Source organism: Colletotrichum gloeosporioides (genome assembly GCF_011800055.1).
Source record: "Colletotrichum gloeosporioides strain Lc1 chromosome Unknown consensus_54, whole genome shotgun sequence".
NCBI lineage: Eukaryota > Fungi > Ascomycota > Sordariomycetes > Glomerellales > Glomerellaceae > Colletotrichum > Colletotrichum gloeosporioides.
Window position 1 is genome coordinate 644,202 of NW_025544699.1, and position 21,698 is coordinate 665,899.

Below are 21,698 nucleotides of genomic sequence, written 5' to 3' on the forward strand. Positions count from 1 at the left end.
TCTCCACGACACGGCGTGCCTTGCATACTGTACGTTCCGTCACCGTTCCTCGACGCTGCAGTTGGCCCAATGTACCCTCGTACATATGCAGGAACAGACGAATAGTTGCACCACCGTATGCAGGTACGGCGGAAATCCCACAATTTCCAGATGTTTTATCGTTTCCTTCGTCAAGTGCCTTTCTTTCGTCCCAACTCTCAACGGATTGCACGCACTTATGCATATTTTGCCGTCATCCAACATATCGCAATAGCTTGTCTCTTCGCGACGACGCCCGTCCTGTCTCATACGTCTGATCGGCTTCCTCTTTCTTCCCAGCTGTTGTGACAATTTGTACCTCAGCTCTGTATCCTTAGCTTCGGGGTACATGCCGATTGACGTCTTCAACAGTATGAACTGGCGGGCCCGAGCTACTGGGGTGCTGCGGTACGGCACTGCTTGACAACCCACGCCGTGCATCTCTCGTGTGGGATAGCTATTCCTAGCGGGCAGGCGGGTGAGAGGACTTTGCCAAAGTGTTATCAGCCATCAAAAGATCAGTATCGAAGGCCCGCAATCCGCTGCAACCAGTACGAATACCACGGCATGGTATTCTCGGTCGAACCAGGGATTGTAGTGGGGTCCAAACTGCCACCCAGACTTCGCGGAACCGGCATCGCAACGCTTGGGATTCACCTAGAGCCCTACAAGAAAAGCGGCGTGCGGATTGTGGGAATTTCAGTCGAATAAGAAGTCAGCTCATGCAGCCGACATGGGATGGCATGGAGAACGATTGCCCGCTAGCAACCTTTGTGGACTTGAGTTCAACTGAAGTTGTCAGGGCCGGGGTCTGACCGCATGCTTGTTGACCTTTTCTGGACCAGGCCAGAGTCGTAGCCCGGGCCTGTCAAGCAGCCAGGGCCCCAGGCTGGCCGACCGGGTGTTATCTCAGCGGATTCCACGGGCAAGAGCCAAGTGCCTGGCTCACGAATCCTCTCGCCACCGTTGGAGTGGTTGGGCCGTTCCTGGGAAATGGATCAGACAAGAGCAAACAGTGACACGATCCAATACACCGGAACACCTTAAGCCCAAAACAGCGGCTTCATCCAACATCCCCGACTCTTGGGTGGATGCCAGCACCCATGTGCAAAGTTTTCCGACAGCCACCCCAGACTTATTGAACGGCGACTGAAGGCGGTCTGGAAGCAGATGCTTCGACGACAAATTGTGGTTGCGAGTGGGAGCAAACATTGTCTTGACCGTGCAAGACGCCTCAACCCACCTCATGAGCTCACGGTCCATGGCAGATCGCCAACGAACCTGTCCAACCATCGTCAATCGCCCGTTGGAAATCTCCGCAAGCGGCTTCCCAAGGGAAATCCACCAAGAGCCATTAAAATGCCTTGGATGGCGCAATATCAACCATCAAGGACGACAACTCAGCAGATCTGCTCACTGTTCTATCAGGGAGTCCCCGGCGATCCGTCGTTTGATGCTCATGAAGTTCCCAATTGTACCCGCGGGCCCTTCTTTTCCCTCTGGAACGTCTGGGAGGTCCCCTTCTCCGAGTCAACTCCAACGACCTGGGAGCCTGGTAAATGAACATGGCACTCTGAACGGCCCGGGTAGGTAGCCGTGGGGTCCCGGCCCAAGCCAATGCCACCGAGACAGCCAACGGCGACCGGGCCCAAAAACGGCTCTTATTCCGACCTTGCTGCCCCGGATTTTGGGCAAATCTGGCAAAGCCTGCCTGAAATTTAAGTAAAGCAACCACACCATCTTTGTATTGCTCGGCCACAAGGGTCTTCGCCGCAACCAGGCAGGAATCCAGAAGATCACCAAAGGGACCTCCAACAGGCCCGAGATGCTCTGGAGCCTGGGGCCGTCATTTAGCCTGTCCCGAACAACCCCGACCATCCAAGAGCTCGATGGACAGATTTCCCGCCATCGCCAACCATTATCCAACTGTTGATAACTGCTGGGGGTAACGGTCCGGTTGCGGACAACGTGTTGCAAGGGGCTTCGCTTGGCGTGGAAAATCCTCCGGAATGAATTGGCTCCCGTCTGGGACTTGAAGCCTGGTCAACGCAACGGTAAAAAGCAAACACCAACTGTCGCCAACGTCTCGTTGTAGCGGGATCCAAGCCAGGCATTCTGCTACTATTTCATATTGGCTGCCCACTTGTCTATACTCGTGCAACAGTGACAGGGTATGACTTGCCGAAATGTTCATCGAACACGACGTTGGAGATCACGAGGCTGGGCAGCCCGAGCGAGAACTACCAAAACACAATGTTCTCTCTTTCTGTGGGCACGTGGCGTTACAGACAGCAATAGCTCGCCGGGTCACCCAATGCTTTGCTCTGTTCTCAAGAGCCCACACGCTTCTGAGGATTCGGTTAATCTTTGGGAGCTGTCATTCTGAGGCTTCCCAGTGGGTGCATCCATCTTATAGCCAGGGGGGACCCCGTCAGACCGGTCAAGCAAGGGTCGGCTCCGCAGCGACCAATGGGCATTCCCGCGGTCCTTAGTTCGTGGGCCTCCAAATGCACCAAGACCTTCGAGAAGGTTTCAGGGCCTGCATGCTCCGACATCTGGGCTCCATCATAACGCATCCCGCATAGTCTCGAGGATGATCGAGTTGCCTTTTTAGGCCACCGTCGTTATCATGACGCATCGCTTGGTGCGGACTTTTGGAAACATTGGGAAACGTGAAGCAGATGGAGGGGGCGGCATGAATGATGAAGCAGCAACCCCAGAGTATGGGGCCGTTGTTGCGTCCTTCCATTCTTCTAGAAAGAATGGCTTCGTCACCTTGGACGATGTCTCAGACTTCTCGGGACGTGAGAGCTGCGGTCAATATTAACGGACAGACCTATAACATCAGGATACGGAAGTCACGCCGAGGTTCTTCGACGACAGCCGTTCGAAGTTGTTTCGAGTACGTGATCCTCGGGAACATCGCGGCCAGCAGAAACATTAGTCACGTTATTCATGAAAACAACCATTGTCGATCGAACCACGACCAAACCGCGTCCCAATCTCGGCAGACTCAATCGCCTTCTTCGACCCGGTCGCAGTGTTACCATATCGTAACTCGGCTCGGTGGAGTTGCGAGGCTGCCTTGTCGCCCTATTAGAGTGCTCACGAATCTCACGAGCCGGAGCTCGCCATCGGCACGACCCATTGACGATGACACAGATAGGAACGTGGGTGTCAAGAAGGCCGGGGTCCTGAACGGCCTCCCGTTCGTCCCGCCACTGGTTGGCAAGTAGTTCATTGCCAAGCGCGATGGGCCCAATATCTGTGGCAGGATCACTTCCACTGCCATGGGGTCCACGGATGGGAGATAATGTCATTTCCATGTCTCTAACTACCGGCGTTCGTCAACCTTCTAGAAGTGATTGGCGTGGGGAACGGGAAATTGGGTGTTCCAAAAATCCCACCTCAGTCTTTGTCATCGAACCGACTGACGGACAGCTGGAGATGACCGACTCATACGACCATATTCTTCCTGTAAACGGACAAGAAGCCGGTGTATCGAGGCGTCGAGAAGACGGGAAACCTTTCCAGCAGAGCTAGCGTGTGCCGGTTGCGCGACTGATGAGCTAGTGGCTCCACGGTCAATAGATCAAAACCTCGTACCGACAGAGAGACGTCTCTACATTGCGCAGCTCACGGCCAGATGATGCAGGATTCAGGAAGACGTCCGACAACAATACGAGCTCTATCTACCTGAATGTACAATGGCGGGCAACCACTACGGAAACATACTGCCACCGCACGGCACATTAGACAACCGCAGGCCGAGGACACCAATTAGAAATGAGCGACACTGTCAGCCCGCGTCAGAAAAGATTTCCGTTTCAGTTGCTACATCCAAAGACGCCGGAGCGATATGATGGACTGAGCTGAAAAGCAAACTTGGAAAAACTGGAACACGCCATGCCGAGTGATGGAAGACGAAGGGGTGCATCGATCACATTTCTCAGACCTGCAGTGCAGTGGTGTGGTAGTTTGGTATGCATTCAAGCGACACTGCTGTGGGAAAGCTGGCTCACTTGCAGGTTGCAGTTACAAACATGTGCGCACTAGCAGGCGCATTGGGGTCCGGCAGAGCACCTGCATCCAACCTCGCCGGCGGTGGTTACCATTGACAGTCGGAAAACGGCGTGTCTCAATGTCTGTCTGGGTGGGTGGGCGAGTGGGCTCGCGCCGCTGTATCTCTGGTGAGAGATTCGCTGAGAACGACAAGTGACAGGTCGAGTCCACCGCGGACTGGTTGTGGGCTTCAAGTGCTTTCAGCAAACCGGCTGCCTCTCCGGCACCCGGGGTTCATCGGTGTCTCGAACCGGGGCTTAGGGCGGGCTTGGACGGAACTGTGGGCTGCGTCTTCGTTGCATTTGCTGGTGTCGGTCGACCGCCTGGCAAACATGGGCGTAACGAATAACGCAACGCAAGCAGCCCTCGGTATCTGATCTGATGTCCACCGCGACGAGTCAACAACATCGCGTCGTCGCCACAAGCTCGTGATAATCAGGGACCGATGAGGGTGGGGGCTTGGGAGATGGCTTGCAACTTGCAAGTTACGAATACCTACTACGCAGTACACCTAAGGTAGTGAAAGGTTCACCTCGAGGAGGGTACTACTGCTCGTGCCATTCAAGGCTACTGGCCTAGCAGCAGATGGTTGCTGCCGCGCGAAGATCAACCACATCCACCGGATCCCCGTCGGATCCAGTGACGATGACCTCGCCGATGACTTAATTGCCCGATAATCAATCTTCAGAAGAGGCCCCCAAAGGGACCCTGAACCTGACCACGTTGGCGATGTCTCTGCAACGCCTAACTTGAGTTCGGGGTTGATTGGGCTGCTAGCGGCTGCCTCTGATGGCATATTCCCAGGTCGAAATTGGGATCTTCAGCGTCTAATTGAAGATCCAGATGGGGCTCTGTCAACAGCGATGGGGGCTTGTTCATGCGGATTAGCCTTGGGTTACACGCTACTGACCCCGGGGAAGAAAAGAACATTTGCTGCCAAACCTATCCTTGAAGATGTTCTAGCCTTTGAATATCAAAATTCGACTGCCGACGCGTTCACCGACTGCTCTCGTCGATCTTTTCCTTTGCAAAATGGCGGTCTTCCTTTCTGCCGGTCCGGTTAGCCATTGCCCCATGGGTGGCATCTGGCCAGTCTGGCTGCTACCTCGACTTTGATCACTTGATCCACGCATGAAATGCGGAATGGAGAACCGGGTGCGGGAAAGAAGTTCCGCATGATGAGTCGACCGCGAAGGCATCGCAGTGAGTCCGACCGATGTCCTCAGGGTGCAGCAACCCATTGCTTCTCCGGGCCTCGGTCGCCGACAGGGCACACACACACTCCTCTCCCGCCCGGCCCGGCGTCCCAGGCATTTTCGCGACCGCTCTTTCTAGCGACACGGTTCGTCCATGACACCGACTTTTTTGGCATTTTTTCCCCCCAATACCCCCCGATTATGTGTGTGTGTGTGTGTGTGTGTGTGTCTGTCGTTTCTTTTCTCGCTAAGAATGTCTCGCAGCTGCTTTGACCTCTTTAGAATCAATCAAGAAAGAGGGGTTTGGCAGATGGCAACGCGCTCGGGGATCCGATCCGCGCAAGTCAAAGCCGTCGTCGCCCTGCTTGACTCGACGAAGCGTCCGTGTCACCATGCCGGATGGCACTGTCACGACGTTGACAAGCCAGGGGATCCTCGAGGGGATGGGGGGGCAACTTTGAGGGTCCAGACGGCGGATCGCCCACAGTGAGTCTGTTCGCCAGACTAGCAAATCGTTGAACTTGAACGCTTGCTGTCAGTCCATCGCAAGCTTCTTGTCAGCCCAGAGCACGTGCCCCGATGCCACGCCACCAGGCCTCTCAAGCGAGGGTGTTTGCTCCGACCGACTACGACGACGATAGCATCCCGTCTCCCCTCCCCCTCCTCCGTCTCCGCTCGCATGTGGGCTGGGCTCTCCTGCGGGCGCGAGCGGGCTCGTGTTCCGGCTGAGTCTGGAATTTGTAATGCCGCGGTTGGAATCAGCGGCAAGATGCCTTGGGGGATGCGCGAGTGCGCTTCCCCGGAGAACGGCGCTGTCCAGTAAGTTGCTGCTGACGGGCGCGCGCGCCAGTTTGGCGCAGATGTTTGAGAGAGCCCTACTCGATCCAGAGAGCGTGTGCTTTAGCGAGTTTGACTACCGGAGCGGCGTTGGCGGCCGGAGGTTCGGATTGGATCGCCCGGAGAGCTTTCCCCCCAAGAACACTTACGCTCTAAAACAGCGTGGCTTGTTTTAGAGGGACGTTTGGTGGATGACTTGCAGTATTGAAACTCCTGCCGAGAAGCAAACTTTGCTTTTTTTGGCCTCTTGCCCCCTAAGCCTCGCGGAGTTGGCTGTCCAAGTTCGGGTCCGCGCCGGTCTTCCGCCCCAGATCCCGCAGGAGGCTTTCGGGGCGGGACCATCGCGAGAGGGTTGCGTCCTGGAGTCCCGTTTCCTGACTTTGGCTGCATTGTGGCGCCGGGGGGGAGAGGCCGTTGGGCTCAGGTCGGCGACCTGAGATCGGTCGGCTGCTGTGTGATATGCTGCGTGCATCGGCGCCGCGTGGTTTCAGGCGGCTTGTGGTGTTGGTCGCAGGTTTGGGTTGGTATCAAGCCGTTGGCGTGAGGAAGTAGCTGGCGATCGTCAGGGATGGGTTTGTGTGATGGTGGTGCTTTGGTGTGTTCGCATTTGGAATCGCGATTATTGTTTGAGTGCTTTGCGACGACGGTCGTTTACGGGGCCGGACTTATAGATTGACATCCGGCCTGTGAGACTTCTTGAGGGGTCTTGTGACGGTACCTATGATGTAACGATATTGAGCAATGACAAGTCAGCTATCAAAGGTATGCGCATGATGATGGCTTCGCCTGAAGCCAGTTTGCAAGCTCAAAACGTCATTGAAGTCATCGAGCCAGCTTTGCGTTCTCAGACAATATCGGGATTACACCCGCGTCCGACTTGCTCGCATTGCTGTGAGTCTCATATGAACGTCGCTGTTGCTGTCCATCGTGAACGACGTCGGTGTGGCCCCCCGGTCTAGATATTTGGCCATGCATTCATTCCGTGTTGTTATCACAATCATGTGGCCGGTGGTGCTCTTTGTATCTTATCGGGACTCAATGGTACTTGTCGTAGCCTCCTCGATATAGGGGTTCTCTTTTCCAAGTTTCTCTAGGAGCCTGGGGTAGCAGGATGACATTCTGAGTGCTTGCAATAACCAAGGGTATATGTGACTGACAGATACTCACTTGCGGAGATGCATCAACAGAAGCAGCGATGTTCAATGGTCATGAGCAATACACGTCATCCTGAAAACAGCCGGAAGATCTGCCAGGCCAATGCTGATACGTGTCTAATATCTCGTCTTCACGAGACTTCATTGAGAGAACTGCCATTGACGCAAGGAGGAGATATGTCTGTCCCCTTGAGACGTGCACGCTCGAGGTCAATATCCCTCTTAGAAGGCTCAGTCTATTTGCTAGCTATCTTTCGTATGTGTGGAATGGCAGTCTCGTCTCACAACTCGAGTCAAACGATGCATGGCAAAGTGCCAGCCCGCAGAACTGTAGGTGCAATAGTATGACTCCATCTTGCAAGAAAGATGCGGTGGTGGGTAGGCCAGCTACGAGGAAGCACATGCAACGGTTTCTTTCTTCCAGTCTATATACCATTGGCCAGACGCTCGGTACTTTTCATGTACGGCAAGCCACCTCGCGCACATTTCCATACTTGATCGGTAGATTTGTATTAGTCAAGCTCATGTTCAACTTCTCTGCCATCGTTTTTGTTGATTTGATTCACACAAAGATCGGGTCTGATTGAGTATGAGGTATCAAACAAAACCCTTGTTTAGTCTTGCTATGCATTTGATATACAGATTGCCAACCAACTTGGAGACCTTACCTTCAATGCCAGTGACAGCAACCAAAATGGCTTGACATGGGTTCCATTCGAGCACTTCACACATTACTGAGATCTATTGAATGCCAGGCCTCGCTCGCTTTTTGTTTCGTAACGTAGAACGAGTCTGCAAAATCTTCCGTGTTCTGCTCACATGTAGCAATTGACCATGCCAACTTCGAAACTTCCCGGGGAATGCGCCCAATCCAACCTCATGACATATAACTAAGTGGTCTTTTGTCAAATTAGATTTACTTTTGGTGAAGGAACGTCCACCTCCCTCGTTTGGGTTGCAGCGTGCACAAGAGCAAAAGCAAAGCGTACCAATAAACTCACCACGAGGCAAAAGAAAATGATCAGTGGGAGGCTTGAACTCCCGACCTTGGCATTACTGAACATGTCAGATAACATATTAGTACCACGCTCTAACCAACTGAGCTAACCGACCGGGTTGGTGTCCGCATTTGTGGATGTGGATGCTCTCCGGAGCGGGCTCGAGGGCTCAGGAACCCACTGCCGGGCCGGAGACGAGAGCTCTCGACGGGTCGCATGCGTCGGCATCTTTACCCGGCGGGGAAAAGATGCCGTGAATCAAAATGAGTGGGTGCGATTGCTGGCGTTAGCTAGGGGTAATTCCTAGAGTAGTGCGGTGGAATCTTATTGAGTTTGCTGTGACGAAGCCGCCGAGATTTGAGACAATGCGAGAGCAAAATCGGGTGCAGGGAACAGCGCAGGGAAAGATAACTAATTTCAGAAAAACCGAGGCCAAAAATGAGGTGTGCTGTGCTACGTAATAATTTCTGAGGAACCATAAACAGGCCTTTAGATGGTGTCAAAGCCATCGATGCTGGTGCAAATCGTCAAATGAGCCTTCCGGATACCAACAGAGAACGCTTTCTACGACATCCTGGAAAGCTAGCATCCAGAGCCAAAAACCGGCTGAAGAATTCTGAGGCTTCTTGGAGAGTTTAGGGAAATCCCAGGCCCTTGATGAGGAACTATTCAAGCTCCGTGAGTTCAGAACGTTGGTGACCTCTGAAGCAGGCTTTAATTTCTCACTTCCTGCTCCTTCCCCTCAACAGACCAGGAGCGTTTCCAGCTTGGTCTAGGCTTGACTATCCTCTAAACCACCGCATCCGTAAATCTAGTCGTGGCTGCTTGGATCCTGAATGCTTATATTTAAAGAGGCAATCAGATCGCCAGGGGTACTCTTGCCATTCTCAGCCGGAGGTTTACTTCCACATGGTCTGGATCTAGCAACCCTTACCCTCCTCTTAAGTACGGTCTCATAGAGTAAGTTATTCGTTCGCTTTTGACTCGTTGAGCCCGTGACCAATCTGTACGATTGTTGTCGGAGGCTTTATGCTTTGACGAGGGACACACAATATGGGACTGTCACTGCATTTACTGTGTGATCTTCACCAACAGAAAAATACAGCAATATATGCATGAACCATGAGAGCTCGCAATCAACTCAGCTCGGGAAGGAGGGTTCTCAGGCGGTAATCACTTCGCACCGGAAAGGAATTTGGGCAACTACACCAAGATACCGTGCGTGAGACACCTGATATCTCCATGAGGTAGTTGAGTCACTAGCGGACGGCCCGACAAAGCCACACACACAGCCTTATTCAAGTGAGACCCCGCCGTGTTCACCACGATTGGTGATCTGAGACATTTGACGACTTTCCGTCTTGACATTCGCGGGGGAGCGGATCGATCGCACCTGGAAGGGTAGCGAGCGCGGGATCTATCGCATTTGCACAAGTTTAGGCTGTCGTCGTCGAGTTTAACAGGGCCACATAGGAGCCTCACAACTGCTCGTTGACACCGGAAAGAGTCGCCAAGAATTATTCGTTGAGGGATGCTCAGCTGCAGAACGTTAAGTCTCGTTTGGTTTGCTTGCCCGTGAGTGCTGCCAGCTAATTACTTACTCCTCCTTCTTATCTCAATTTGTGGCCAAGGGACTAAAACTCAGTGCAGTAGGGACGATACACATCGTAGCTAGTAGAAATTGGAAAGAAAATAACAAAAAGATACCGTAGGTACCTGATTGATCTAAGGGCAAAAATGACAACTGTGAGATTCGAACTCACGCCTCTTTCGAGACCAGAATGCTAATCCTCTAGGAGGACCAAGCTAATCGCTTGAGTCTGGCGCCTTAGACCGCTCGGCCAAGTTGCCTATGACTAACCAGGCCAAATTCAAAAATAAGTAGGTAGACGGAGATAAGCCGCCGCGCAATCTTATCGCCGCCCGCCGCGCGAATGGTACGGATTTTGACGGCATCATCTCCCAACATTCATGCAATCGGGCCTCTCTGTGGCAATTAGTCGCTTTGCTAAAAGGCGCGACGAACGTTCTCACAACCTTCATGAATGGGTGAAGATCCTCCAGGCCAGTCGTTGTGTTGAGAATAGTGACGGATCGTCAACAGCCATCCGCGTGCTTGATGAATGGTTGTGAGACAGAAAGAAGCCTTGCACACTTTATTGCGAATTCTGGACTTGACGACGCCTCACTCAGGCCTCCAGCTACAGCGAAATCAGACCAAGTTGGATGGATCACTTTCGAATCCATTCACGCCACGACAGAGATGCGAGGATTGTGGATGCATCCGGTTGCGGATGGAGAGGAATCTTTGTCTTGGCGTCTTCCAAAGTGTATGCCACCATCCTCTTCCCAACTTTGCTGGTGCTTGTCACACCGATGTCAAGGTCTTCCTCAGAGGAGAGAAATCTTTATAAAACTCATCTCAGCCGCATCGTGGAAGTGGGCTGGTCGGTAGGCAAGATCACAGGCGTAATTGAAGCGTCATTTGCATCTTGCCGTTTCTGGAGAAAGTCGCTGAGATCGGTGTTAGTTGCGGCCATAACGACGATCCGGACCTATTGCGGCTCTGGTTTAAGCCCAAAGCATCTCGATTTAAGCAGTGACTACGGTTACACAACCGAAGCCTCCAGTTATCGCCGCCCCTCTCAACCGTTAGGATCTAGCGGAGTGAGACATCTCATCGGATGCGGCAGGTTTGAGCAGTCGAGCTTTCTGAACGGGCGACATCATGCTGCAAAAGCGGCGAATGCTTCGTGACCCGCAAACGTCCTCACTTCGTGGGGTCTGGCCGTCTCGGATCTCGACCAGCTCGGGCCGACGGTGTGCATCATAGATGAGAGCTACAATGATGCATCTAGCTTGTGCGTGGTAACGCAGCAATGACGAACTAGGGTGCAAAGGGAGACTGTCACTGCCAGCCGCGTGCGGCGCCACACAGCTTAGTAGACGGAATAGATCTCATGGAGGCCGATCTATCTCCATCGTCAAGAGTCTAGATTCATACGCTTGGCTGTCGTACTCGGATGCAGGCGGCAGCGGAGTTTCCGTGGCAGATGAGCCAATGGAGGAGCTTGCTTTTCTTCGATGGCTTTCATTACCCATTGCGGGTTCATCGGATGGAGACTGGATGCGAGAGAAACATCTCACTTATGTCATTTCCCAACGAGCTGTATAAGATGCCTGTCGGACCGGCCTCCAGACATCCTCCAGGGTTCCGAAGAACTTCTCCGGTCAAGACTTTTGCAAGTTACCTCAACAGGGACACAGGTGGTCTCCAGGACAATCAACGACCATGACTGGATACGAAGACAGCAACATGGTAGAGGCCCAGGCTCGGACGCCATACGTCTCAGTGGCCCCCGACGAGATGACTGCCGACCAATTCGACGAGAAAGACCAGCAGGCGGTGGAGGCCGAGGAGGAAGTCCCCTTGGGAGACGATAATCCTGTCGTGGGAGAGAGCCTTCGACTTCCCACGGTCCCTTCTCGGACACTGCCATTTTGGATTCGCTATCCGAAAGCCTTGCTTTGGTGCTTCGTCCCGAGCTTCCTGCACCCTACAGATCCAACCAAACCGCCAAAACAACTTCATCCGACGGCATGGCTCGGTAATGATCTATTCAGACTCGCCTTGGAAAGCATCGCTAACAACATTTACAGATGGCCTTCGAGGCATAGCGTCCTTCGTGGTCGTCTGCCACCATTGGTCACTCGTCGTTTACCCCATCGAACTGCACAAAGGGTACCTGTCCGATGATAAGCCCATGTTCATCCAACTACCCATCATACGCTTGGCTGTGTCTGGATATTGGGCCGTGTGCGTTTTCTTCGTCATCTCTGGCTTTGCCCTCAGCTACAAGCCCATGAAACTTCTATCTCAGAACCGAAGGGCCGACTTCGCCATCGCCGCGGCCTCCTCTGCCTTCCGCCGATACATCAGAATCTTCGCCTCTCCTGCGGCCACAACGTTCGTCATTGCCCTCATGACATACGCGGGTTGGTTTCAGCATGGAGCGAGGCCGAAGACACTCATCTTCCCGAGGTTGAGGCCGCCTGTGGCTGGTACTTTGTATGGTCAGCTAGAGCATTGGTTCGTTAAGATTCTCGGATTCGCGGATCCCGTGTCCCGAAACACTCGGAGGGGAAACAACTTTCCGTACGACGCCGCTCTCTGGACCATACCCATCGAGTTTGACTGCTCAATGGTCATCTTCCTCGCCCACGTCGCCTTTTCCAGACTACGACCTGGCGTCCGGCTCTTCTTCCATATTTTCGTCAGCTGCTACACCCTTTGGTTCAATATGTGGGAGTTCTTCCTGTTCTTCGCCGGACTTCTCCTTGCGGATCTTCACTTCTACTTCCAACCGGCGTCGGGAGAATTTCACGAAGGCGAAGGTGGTTGGAACGCCCTCCCAAGGTGGACTAACAGCTTGCGACGAGACAGTTTCGCTCGCTTCCAGTCCATGATCGCAGGCTCGCCGACCTTTTCCAACTTCAGGAGCTCCATACAATCCCGCCGCGACAGTCTCTCATCCTCGCCCTCCCTGCCAAAGTTCAAGAAAGTTATCGGCATCTCCGCATTTATCTTCTCGTTGTGGCTGCTCTCATACCCGCACTTGGTCAACGATGCTGCCGCAACCCCGGGCTACAGGGCTCTGACTGCCATCACCCCCAAGCAGTACAAGGGCGGGGATTCCCTCTGGATTCCTCTTGGTGCCATTCTCCTCATCTTTACCATCGATAGGGTTCCTTCCCTGCAGCGCATGTTCAACAGACCGACGATACAGTACCTCGGTCGCATCTCGTTCATGTTGTATCTGGTCCACAACTCGATGTTGTGGATGTATGGATGGCATACGTGGCAGTTCATGACATCCATCACAGGAGTCGCCACGCCTTGGCAGTACTTTTGGAGCGTATTCTGGGCGAGTTGCTTCTTCCTGCCCGGTGTTATCGTGGTGGCCGACTTCTTCCAGCGATATGTGGACTCGAATGCAGTGGCTTTCGCAGCTTGGCTTGAGAAGAAGTTGATCGACAAGACGGCATGAGTTTAATGATACGAATGGTTGTTGGCTGGGTCTACCACTAATAATTAATAATGTTTCTTTTGTAACAAGCATCATGGATTGAGCGGGCGTTGGGGGCAAGAGGCCGGGTACCGTAACCCCAACCCTTGGTCATTGGTTTCACGAAATATTAATAAACATTTCTTACATCAATTTGCCTTACCTGCCTGCTATCTTGTAATCGTCCAAAACAAAATCATTATGCTGTAAGAACACCCAGCATTTCTTCATGGGTAAGAGAACGCCTTGGGGACAGCGCATAGACGGCCCAAGAACGACGAGACATGGGATGGACGATGTTGACCAACTTATTCCACCGAACCACACCCAATCCGTCATCGTCTTCAGCCCTCGACTCGCGGCTCTCCACAACCCCGCCATTAATCTCGACCCCTGCTCCATCAGATAACTTTTTCGCATCTGATAATCACCCGTCGGGCATTCCGCGCGGGTCCCCCAATGGTAGCCATAATCTTTCGCTTTCAAAAAAACATTGATAATAATCCGACCACGCTTCTGGGCCAAAGCCGAACTGAATTGTCCGAAATAGCAAGGTCATCCATGCATTGTCCCTGAGTCCCTGCAGGAGAGGAGATGCGGGAAGCGGGAAGAAAGTCGCAACCGCATCGTCTGCCCGTTCCGCGATCCACGACGCAGCCGGGCAGAGATGCTCCATTGGGTCAGGGACCCGATGCAGCACATCCATCTTGAACGCTTGGCGGCCTGGGGCTTTTCCCTTTCCTCTGCATATTTGGCAAGAAAATACCCGCTCCGCCGCTATGGGCTATGGAGTCAATAAAGCAATCCGTCCTTGGACGACGCGCCAAAAGAGAAGGAGGAAAAAAATAAAAGAGGGATCCAATACGATGTTGGATATTAAAAGCACGGCTGCCGGCGTTCGCGCGACTGCTTGGCAGCACGAGAAACTCTCACCTCCCCCGCCCGCTCGTTCTGATCTGACTTTCGTTTGGAGAGTGCTCTCCTTAAGTTCGAAGCGATGAAGGCCAGAGTCGTCATCGCCGGCGCTGTGGCATTGATGCGCTCGGCGGAAGCTGCATACGTGTGGCCCTCCCAGTATGACGAGATCGAGGACATCCTCTCCTTGCAGACGGGCTACCGCAGTCGAGGCTTCGTCGATGGTAAGACCACTCCAAGCTCAGAGAGAGAGAGAGAGAGAGAGAGAGAGAGAGAGAGAGAGAGAGAGAGAGACAGAGCCTCGAAACCCGCGACTAACATTCTTCACAGGCGTAACTCCCTGCTCCTTCGGAGGCAACATCGCCGGCCGCCAATTCGCGGCGGAGTGGATCCGAACCGCGTTCCACGACGTCGCCACGACGAACGCCGCCGCGGGCGAGGGCGGCCTCGACGGCTCCATCTGGTTCGAGGTCCACCGCGCCGAGAACGGCGGCGCGGCCTTCAACAACACCTTCAGCTTCTTCGCCAACCTCTACTCCGCGCGGGCCTCCGCCGCGGACCTCCTGGCGATGAGCGTGGTCGTCGCCAACGCCGGCTGCGGCGGCGCGCGGATGCCATTCCGCGCGGGCCGGGTCGACGCGCAGGAGGCCGGGCCCGCGGGCGTGCCGGAGCCGCACACGCCGCTGAACACGACGATGGCGCGGTTCGCGGGCGCTGGGTTCGGCCAGGGGGAGATGATCTCGCTGGTGGCGTGCGGACACACTCTCGGCGGGGTGCACAGCCGGAACAACCCCGACATTGTCGGTCTCGAGCCGACGCCTGACACGGTGGTGCATTTCGATAGCACCTCTGATGCGTTTGACGGCAACGTGGCGACGGAGTATGTCGACGGGACGACGACGAACCCGCTCGTTGTGAACGCGAACGCGACGCTCAACTCGGACAGGAGGATTTTTGGCAGCGATGGCAACAAGACGATCACGGCAATGGGGCGCACGGGGGATGGGTTCAAGACGGCGTGCGCGGACGTGTTCACGAAGATGATTGATACTGTGCCCTCGAGTGTGACCTTGTCGGACCCCATCGACGCCGTTGACATCAAGCCATATGTCAGTATGACACTGAGCGGGAACGGGAGTATCGCGCTCAGTGGTTGGGTCAGGGTTCAGACGACGGAGGGAACTGGGCGGGATACCGCGGATTTGGCCGTACATCTGACTTATGCTGACCGCAACGGCGACGGCGACGTGATGGTGGCTACGACCCTCGATGAGGGCGGCGTGAGCACCGGTCTTCACGGAGAGACCTTCGCCTGGTACCAGTTCTCGACGGCTGTCGACGCAATCCATGGCATCAGCAAGTTTCTCATCCATCTTACCACGCCCTCCTCCAACGCCACAACCATCTACAAGAACGACGGCAGCGGGTACCCGCTGGACGACGCGCTCCTATACCAAGAGTCCGAGTCGTGCGTGAACCGGACGAGCGTCAACAACGAGCGAGCCTTCACCGTCACGGCGGCGGTGCGCAAGGAGCGCGCCTCGGACCCCGTGATGATGGACCTCGTGCGCCTTGTGAGGAGGCAGGGTGTCATTGTGCGAGGGTTAGAGGTTGATACCATCGACTTGTCGGCGACGGGTGAGGAGAGGGGAGAGTATGTTATCTTCAAGGGGACGACGGGGCTTGCGACGAGCGGATGGAGTACGAGCTTCGATCTTGTGCTTGGTGGTGAGGCAGAGATCAAGGTTGAGTTTCTGAAGACGCAGGCATGTCCAAGGTCATGAGAAAGTAATGACGATGCTGTAAAGATGGGTGCTTAGGGCAGCTAATAATACCATGAAGCTCTTGACGAATCCACGTTTACTCCTGACTTATTGCAAGCTGCTCGACGCGTTGCTCTCGGTTTAGTGTGGAATACCATTTCTCATCATATATCTCGAAAGAGCCCAGGACTTGTAAACCACAGAGCATGGTCCTTACACCGGCGAGGTACTCAGCAGACCTAGCCTATGCAGAGTCTTCTACTTTAGCCATGCGGTACAAAATGAAAGCTATTGGAGTGGCTGAAGGTAAAATCAGAATCGAACGACATGGTTTGCTTCAACCTCGCACAACATTATTTCACATGGCGGGCGGAAGCTGCCTGTGAACCCGGGGTAGCATACGTCTTCACACATCTTCAACGGTCTTCAACCACCAATAATGGACGCAATCACGTTTCGAGGCCCCTCTTGAGGTCCGGTGATCTTGGTCGTTTCCCCTGAGCCCCTACATCATAAGGACGGCAAAAGTTGCCGTGCTCCAAGCAAACGCCATTCTATTGCACTCGGGGAATTGCAGACAACCATGCCATTGTGTCAATCGAGCCGGGGCGTTGGGATAGCTGCATCGATAGGCGAGCCATGTGGCGTTTGAACCCCTCTCTGCCTTGGGAGAAGCAGGTGCTCAATCTGTAACCAGGGACGAAGCAATCAACGGTCGGCTCCGGGTTGCAGAGGCAGGCTTCTGGGGCGGGGACCCACGTCGATCAAGAAAGAAAACATGGGCAGCAAGCCGCCAATCTTGTCAGAAAAAGGCGGTCGGCATGGTGGTAGTCATGTCTTGGCCTGTTGAGGGATAAAAAGAAGAACAAGTGGCTGGTGACTAAGACGCTCTAGAAACAAGCCTGGGGACGACCAGGTTGGCGGTATCCTCGGGGGTCTGATGTTCGTGGCGTTGGGGTGGGGTCAGATCGGAAATCTGGAGGGCATCCCCCGTGGTGTTGCGTTCACTGCATACGGCGCACGCATGAAGAGCAACAAGCCAAGAGAGAGGGGAGGGTTTTGAACGGCTAGGAGAGATTGAGTCCGCCAGGAGGATGAGGCACTGAGGGCGGCAGTCTAAAAGCAGCACACTATAGGATCAGGGGTAGGCATATGTCATGCGATTTACCATGCTATTGTACTGCTGTGCCACCGACCTCATGCGAAGGAAGACATATACAGACTTCTGTGGTGATGATGATGTGATGGGATTGGACTGTCGGGCTCTTGACTTCAGAAGTCCTGCGCATGCATCAGGCAAGGAAGAGGTGGGAAGGGGGGTTGCGAAGGGACTGGGAGGTGTGGAAGGTTGGGGACGTGGAAGGGGCTCTGGAAGTTGCGGAAAGCCGGTGTCAGAAGTTGAAAAAAGAAACAAAAAGTGCCCCGCCAGGGATATTGACAGTGACATGTCAAATGCTGTGCTGCGACGTTGGCATGGAAGGTTCCGTACGTAGTAATAGATGAGCGTCTGCGGATACGCAGTACATACGATGGATGATGCAGCGGGTTGCCTATCCTATGTTACTGCTTAGTAATTGTCTTGAGGGTTCCATTGTCTTTTTTGTGCTTGGTGCTGCGTCTGTGTAAACCCGCAGTAGATATTGCAGAGGAGACCAGGAATATACATCCGAGCCTGATGATGAGCGTGCGGCATCGGGGGTTTCCACGTTTCCAACCTCTCCGTCTTCGCCGGACCTAGCCCCGGGGGAGGATAGGAAGAGTGGATGGCTAAGGGTATGATGGAACATGACGGGGTCAGACAGGACAAGGTAGGTGTAGTGTGTACTAAGGCAAGGTGGGATAGGGCGGCCGTTTGAGGGTTTGGCAGTCTGTCAGATGCCGTGATGGTGTTGACAATATGCAGCAAGGTCGCATGGCATGTTTGTCGTTTGTGTGAGCTGCTCGAGCTAGCACCTGAGAAGGGAAAGGAAGGGAACGAAAGGATCCATTCTGATCCATCGTGGTGCTTCTTCCCCCTCTCACTGAAGGAACCTAATCGCAGCCCACTTGGCTTGGAAGCTGTACAGGACGTCTCGCGAGATACACTTGCAGGGTGTTGTTGACGTTGGAGTTGTAACTCAGTACTTGCAAGTCAAGCAAAGAAGTAAAAAAGAATCGGACCGGGGCGTCAAGAGGGCAAAATGGTAACAAGAAGCATCCAATTAAGGCCGGGTGTTGTTCAAAAACGAGGCTAAAAGTGGCCTCATCAACGGTGCGGCCTTCCACCCCGCCGTGTACGTACCTTGCTTCCATGCTTCTGACTGGTAGGCAGGTACCTAGGCAAGAGGCTAAGGTAGGTGCAGACCTCAGACCTCGCAGCGGGCAGGCATCAAGTCGAACGCACCTGCCACGTTCTGGAGCACTCCCAAACAGGACTAGCGGCTCAGCAGCTGGACCCTGGCGTCCGCTCGGAGGGGCTCGTCCAATGGGAAGGCGTTCATACTGGGGACAAGCATGCCTGCCACACTTAGATAATCCGCAAAATCAGCCCATTCTCACTCCATCCGCCGCGCTCCAAAGCTCATGTCATGCCATTTTCCAAAATCGTTTGAAGCATCCGCGAAGCAATCTCTAATTCTGTCGAACCACTTACCTCCGCCAGCTACCGCCCAGCTATCAACACTCACCCTCGCCGTCGCAAGCTTGTCCGGTTCCTGGCGCGCCCCTCCCCTCTTTTTTTTTTTTTTTCCCTCCCCGGAGCAATCGCCCTCATTATTTTTTTTTCTTTTCCTCTTCTCTCATCGACACTCTTCACACCGTCTGTCCCGTGTCTCGTCTGGTCTGCAAGCCCTGGTCAGGTCTAAGGTCTTGTTTCTGGTCTGCTCGCTCGTGGTTTGCTGCTGCTTCTGCTGCACCCACTGTTCTGGTCCTGGTTTCTGATCTGCCCTGGTCTGGCTGCATACCCAGCGACCCTACCCAATACTATTATATCTCGAATACCACCTCCGGACCCAACATTTTTCCTGTCGCACACACACACACACACATCCTCGGACGAGAACACCACTGCACCGCTCAACGGCTGGAGCCGTACCTCTGTTTCCGCCCTCGCCTCGAGCTCGAGCTCCACGCCCGCTTTAGTGTGTGCCGTGTGTGCGTGTGTGTGCGCCAGTGCGGTGTATGCTACTTCAACTGCGCATAGCACACGAGAACCCCACGTTTACGTCCACCTCCACGTCCAACAACAAGCCAACTTCTGCCGTGCGAGCGCGGCTTTGTCTAGACAACCCGACTACTACGAAGCCTCATTGCATTGCCTTGACCTTGCATAGTTAGCCCTCCAATTACCTCGGCCCCTCCACACAACTACCTGCCTGCTGCCCCCGAAGGCCAACCCCGCCTGTCTAAGAGACTGTGATATCACTGTACGAACTATGGCACCCGGTATACTCAATTCCGACGGTTCAATGGACGACCAGCACGCCGGCACCGCCGCCGGGCGTCTTAACGCCCTGGACGCCACCGTAGATACCCTCACTCTCCTTCGAAGCTTGCCTGAGCCTCCTATAGAGTCCCAGGTGTGCGTTGTCGGCGCTGGACCCGCCGGTCTCATGCTGGCGGCCAACCTAGGCCGTATGGGTATCAAGGTTGAGGTCATTGACGACAGAGCCGATCAGACGCCTGTTGGAAGGTAGAGCGCACATCAACCACGTCCGACTGTGTCGGTACGCTAACACCCACGTAGAGCAGATGGACTCCAGCCCAAGACCATCGAGACCTTCCGCCAGATGCGCCTGGCCGATCCTTTGCTGCAACGAGGCGTCCGAGTTTACGACATTTCCTTCTGGCGAAGCACGGCCGACGAGCCTCTCCACAGACTGGGCCGCGAGATTCACTACCCTCCCATAATTGACGTGCTGGACCCCTACATTCTTTTGGTCCACCAGGGCATGGTCGAGGGCATCTTCATAGATGACTTGAAGAAGCGCGGAGTTGAGGTGCGGAGGAACACGGCATTCGAGTCCTACAGCGTACCGGAAAACAAGGCTGGGCCCCTCCAGGTCAATTGTCGCACGAACGTCACCCAAGACAGGCGGACCATTTTGACGCAGTACCTAATCGGATGTACGTCTGGCAAAGTACTTTGTTTTCCCGATATAAGCAGCTAACAAAATCCAGGTGACGGTGCCCACTCCAAGGTTCGTAAGAGCATCCCGGATGCGCGGGCCATTGGCTTGTCGCAACCTGCCATCTGGGGTGTTCTTGACGGCGAGCTGATTACCGACTTTCCGGATATCTGGTCCAAGACATTAGTCTACTCCCAGGAGTACGGCTCGATTCTGATCATTCCTAGAGAGAGAAACATGACCCGCTTCTACATTGAGCTCAAGGCGAACCCCAAGGCCGATAAGCGAGAGCTTGGCCAGGAGTTCGTCATGGCTCGCGCAAAGAAGATCATGGCTCCGTTCGAGGTTGACTGGAAGTACATTGAGTGGTTTGGTCGCTACCAGATTGGCCAGAGAGTGGCCAGCCGGTTCTGCGACTCCCACCTGAGGGCCTTCCTTGCCGGCGATGCCAGTCACACGCACTCCCCGAAGTCTGCTCAGGGCATGAACACCTCGATGCACGACTCCTGGAACTTGGCATGGAAGCTTAACCTGTCCATTCGCGGACTTGCGAAGCAAGCTCTTCTCGAGAGTTACGAGGAGGAGCGAAGAAAGATCGCTGTGGACCTAGTCAACTTCGACTACGAGCATGCCAACCAGATTGCCGGCGGTGACGCTGTTGCACTGGCAGAGAACTTCAAGACGAACGTCCGTTTTATCTCTGGTATCGGTGCCGAGTATGCGGAGAGTCTTCTGAACAGATCGGATCCCCAGGGCCTCGTTATGGGAGACGCCAGACCCGGTTGCTTGCTCCCTCCCGCCAAGGTCACCCGCTACATCGACTCCAACCCCGTTGATATCCAGCTCGACATTCCCATGCTCGGCCAGTTCCGCATCTACCTCTTGATGTGGGACATCCAGGCTTCCAGCCCTTTCCTTGAGACGTTCTGCCAGTCAATCGCCTCTGCCAACTCCTTCATCAGCAAGCTCTCTGCATCTGCGAGTGCGTCATATGCCGCGCAGCCCAGGCTGCCATCTCCCGAGGATATTTACTACCGACCCGAGCGATACACCGCCGTTAGCCATCTCTTCACATTTGCACTGCTTAGTAAGTTCAATCGCACGTGGATCCATGCGTTGTACCTGCGCTGACAAAACCCCAGCCACCATGCCGAAGGCCGATGTGGAGATCTCAGACCTGCCAGCCCTGCTGCAGGACAGCCGCTGGACGTTCTACCTGGACGACATCCCAGAACAGGACACGCGCGGCCAGCTCTGCACCAACAAGTGGCTCGGCAGCCTCGGCCCTGGCGAGGTTGCCATCGTCAACGTACGACCCGACGGCTATGTTGGATCCGTCGGCAGGTGGGACTCGAGCATGGATGACGCCGGCGAGGAGGCTGCCCGTTGGCTGGATACTTACTACGACGGCTTCCTTCAGCTGCCCAACGGCGGCGCATCCCCCACCCCGACAGCAACCCCCATGGCAGTCTAGACATGTCAAATCATTAATATCTAGTCTGTTCTCAGGGGCGACTATTTTGAAGCGTTTCTGTATCATACTACGCATCTCACATCACGACACATAATCAAGGTGCTTGGAA

The 21,698-nt window shown here is 54.4% G+C and overlaps 3 protein-coding genes across 3 annotated transcripts; all 3 read left to right on the forward strand.

Moving 5' to 3' along the window:
* Positions 1 to 11,557: 11,557 nt before the first annotated feature.
* GCG54_00004684 (uncharacterized protein) lies at positions 11,558 to 13,313 on the forward strand (the record flags this gene model as incomplete). Its single annotated transcript, XM_045404729.1, has 2 exons — positions 11,558 to 11,873; positions 11,926 to 13,313. 2 exons carry the CDS (start codon positions 11,558 to 11,560, stop codon positions 13,311 to 13,313), a joined length of 1,704 nt encoding a protein of 567 aa, XP_045262672.1.
* A 1,015-nt stretch (positions 13,314 to 14,328) lies between these two features.
* On the forward strand, positions 14,329 to 16,030 carry GCG54_00004685 (WSC domain-containing protein; the record flags this gene model as incomplete). Its single annotated transcript, XM_045404730.1, has 2 exons — positions 14,329 to 14,470; positions 14,577 to 16,030. 2 exons carry the CDS (start codon positions 14,329 to 14,331, stop codon positions 16,028 to 16,030), a joined length of 1,596 nt encoding a protein of 531 aa, XP_045262673.1.
* A 3,392-nt stretch (positions 16,031 to 19,422) lies between these two features.
* GCG54_00004686 (Phenol hydroxylase) lies at positions 19,423 to 21,589 on the forward strand (the record flags this gene model as incomplete). The annotated part of the gene is made up of 4 exons (XM_045404731.1): positions 19,423 to 19,679; positions 19,734 to 20,113; positions 20,168 to 21,202; positions 21,258 to 21,589. The coding sequence occupies 4 exons, from the start codon at positions 19,423 to 19,425 to the stop codon at positions 21,587 to 21,589; spliced, it is 2,004 nt and encodes a 667-aa protein (XP_045262674.1).
* Positions 21,590 to 21,698: the final 109 nt, after the last annotated feature.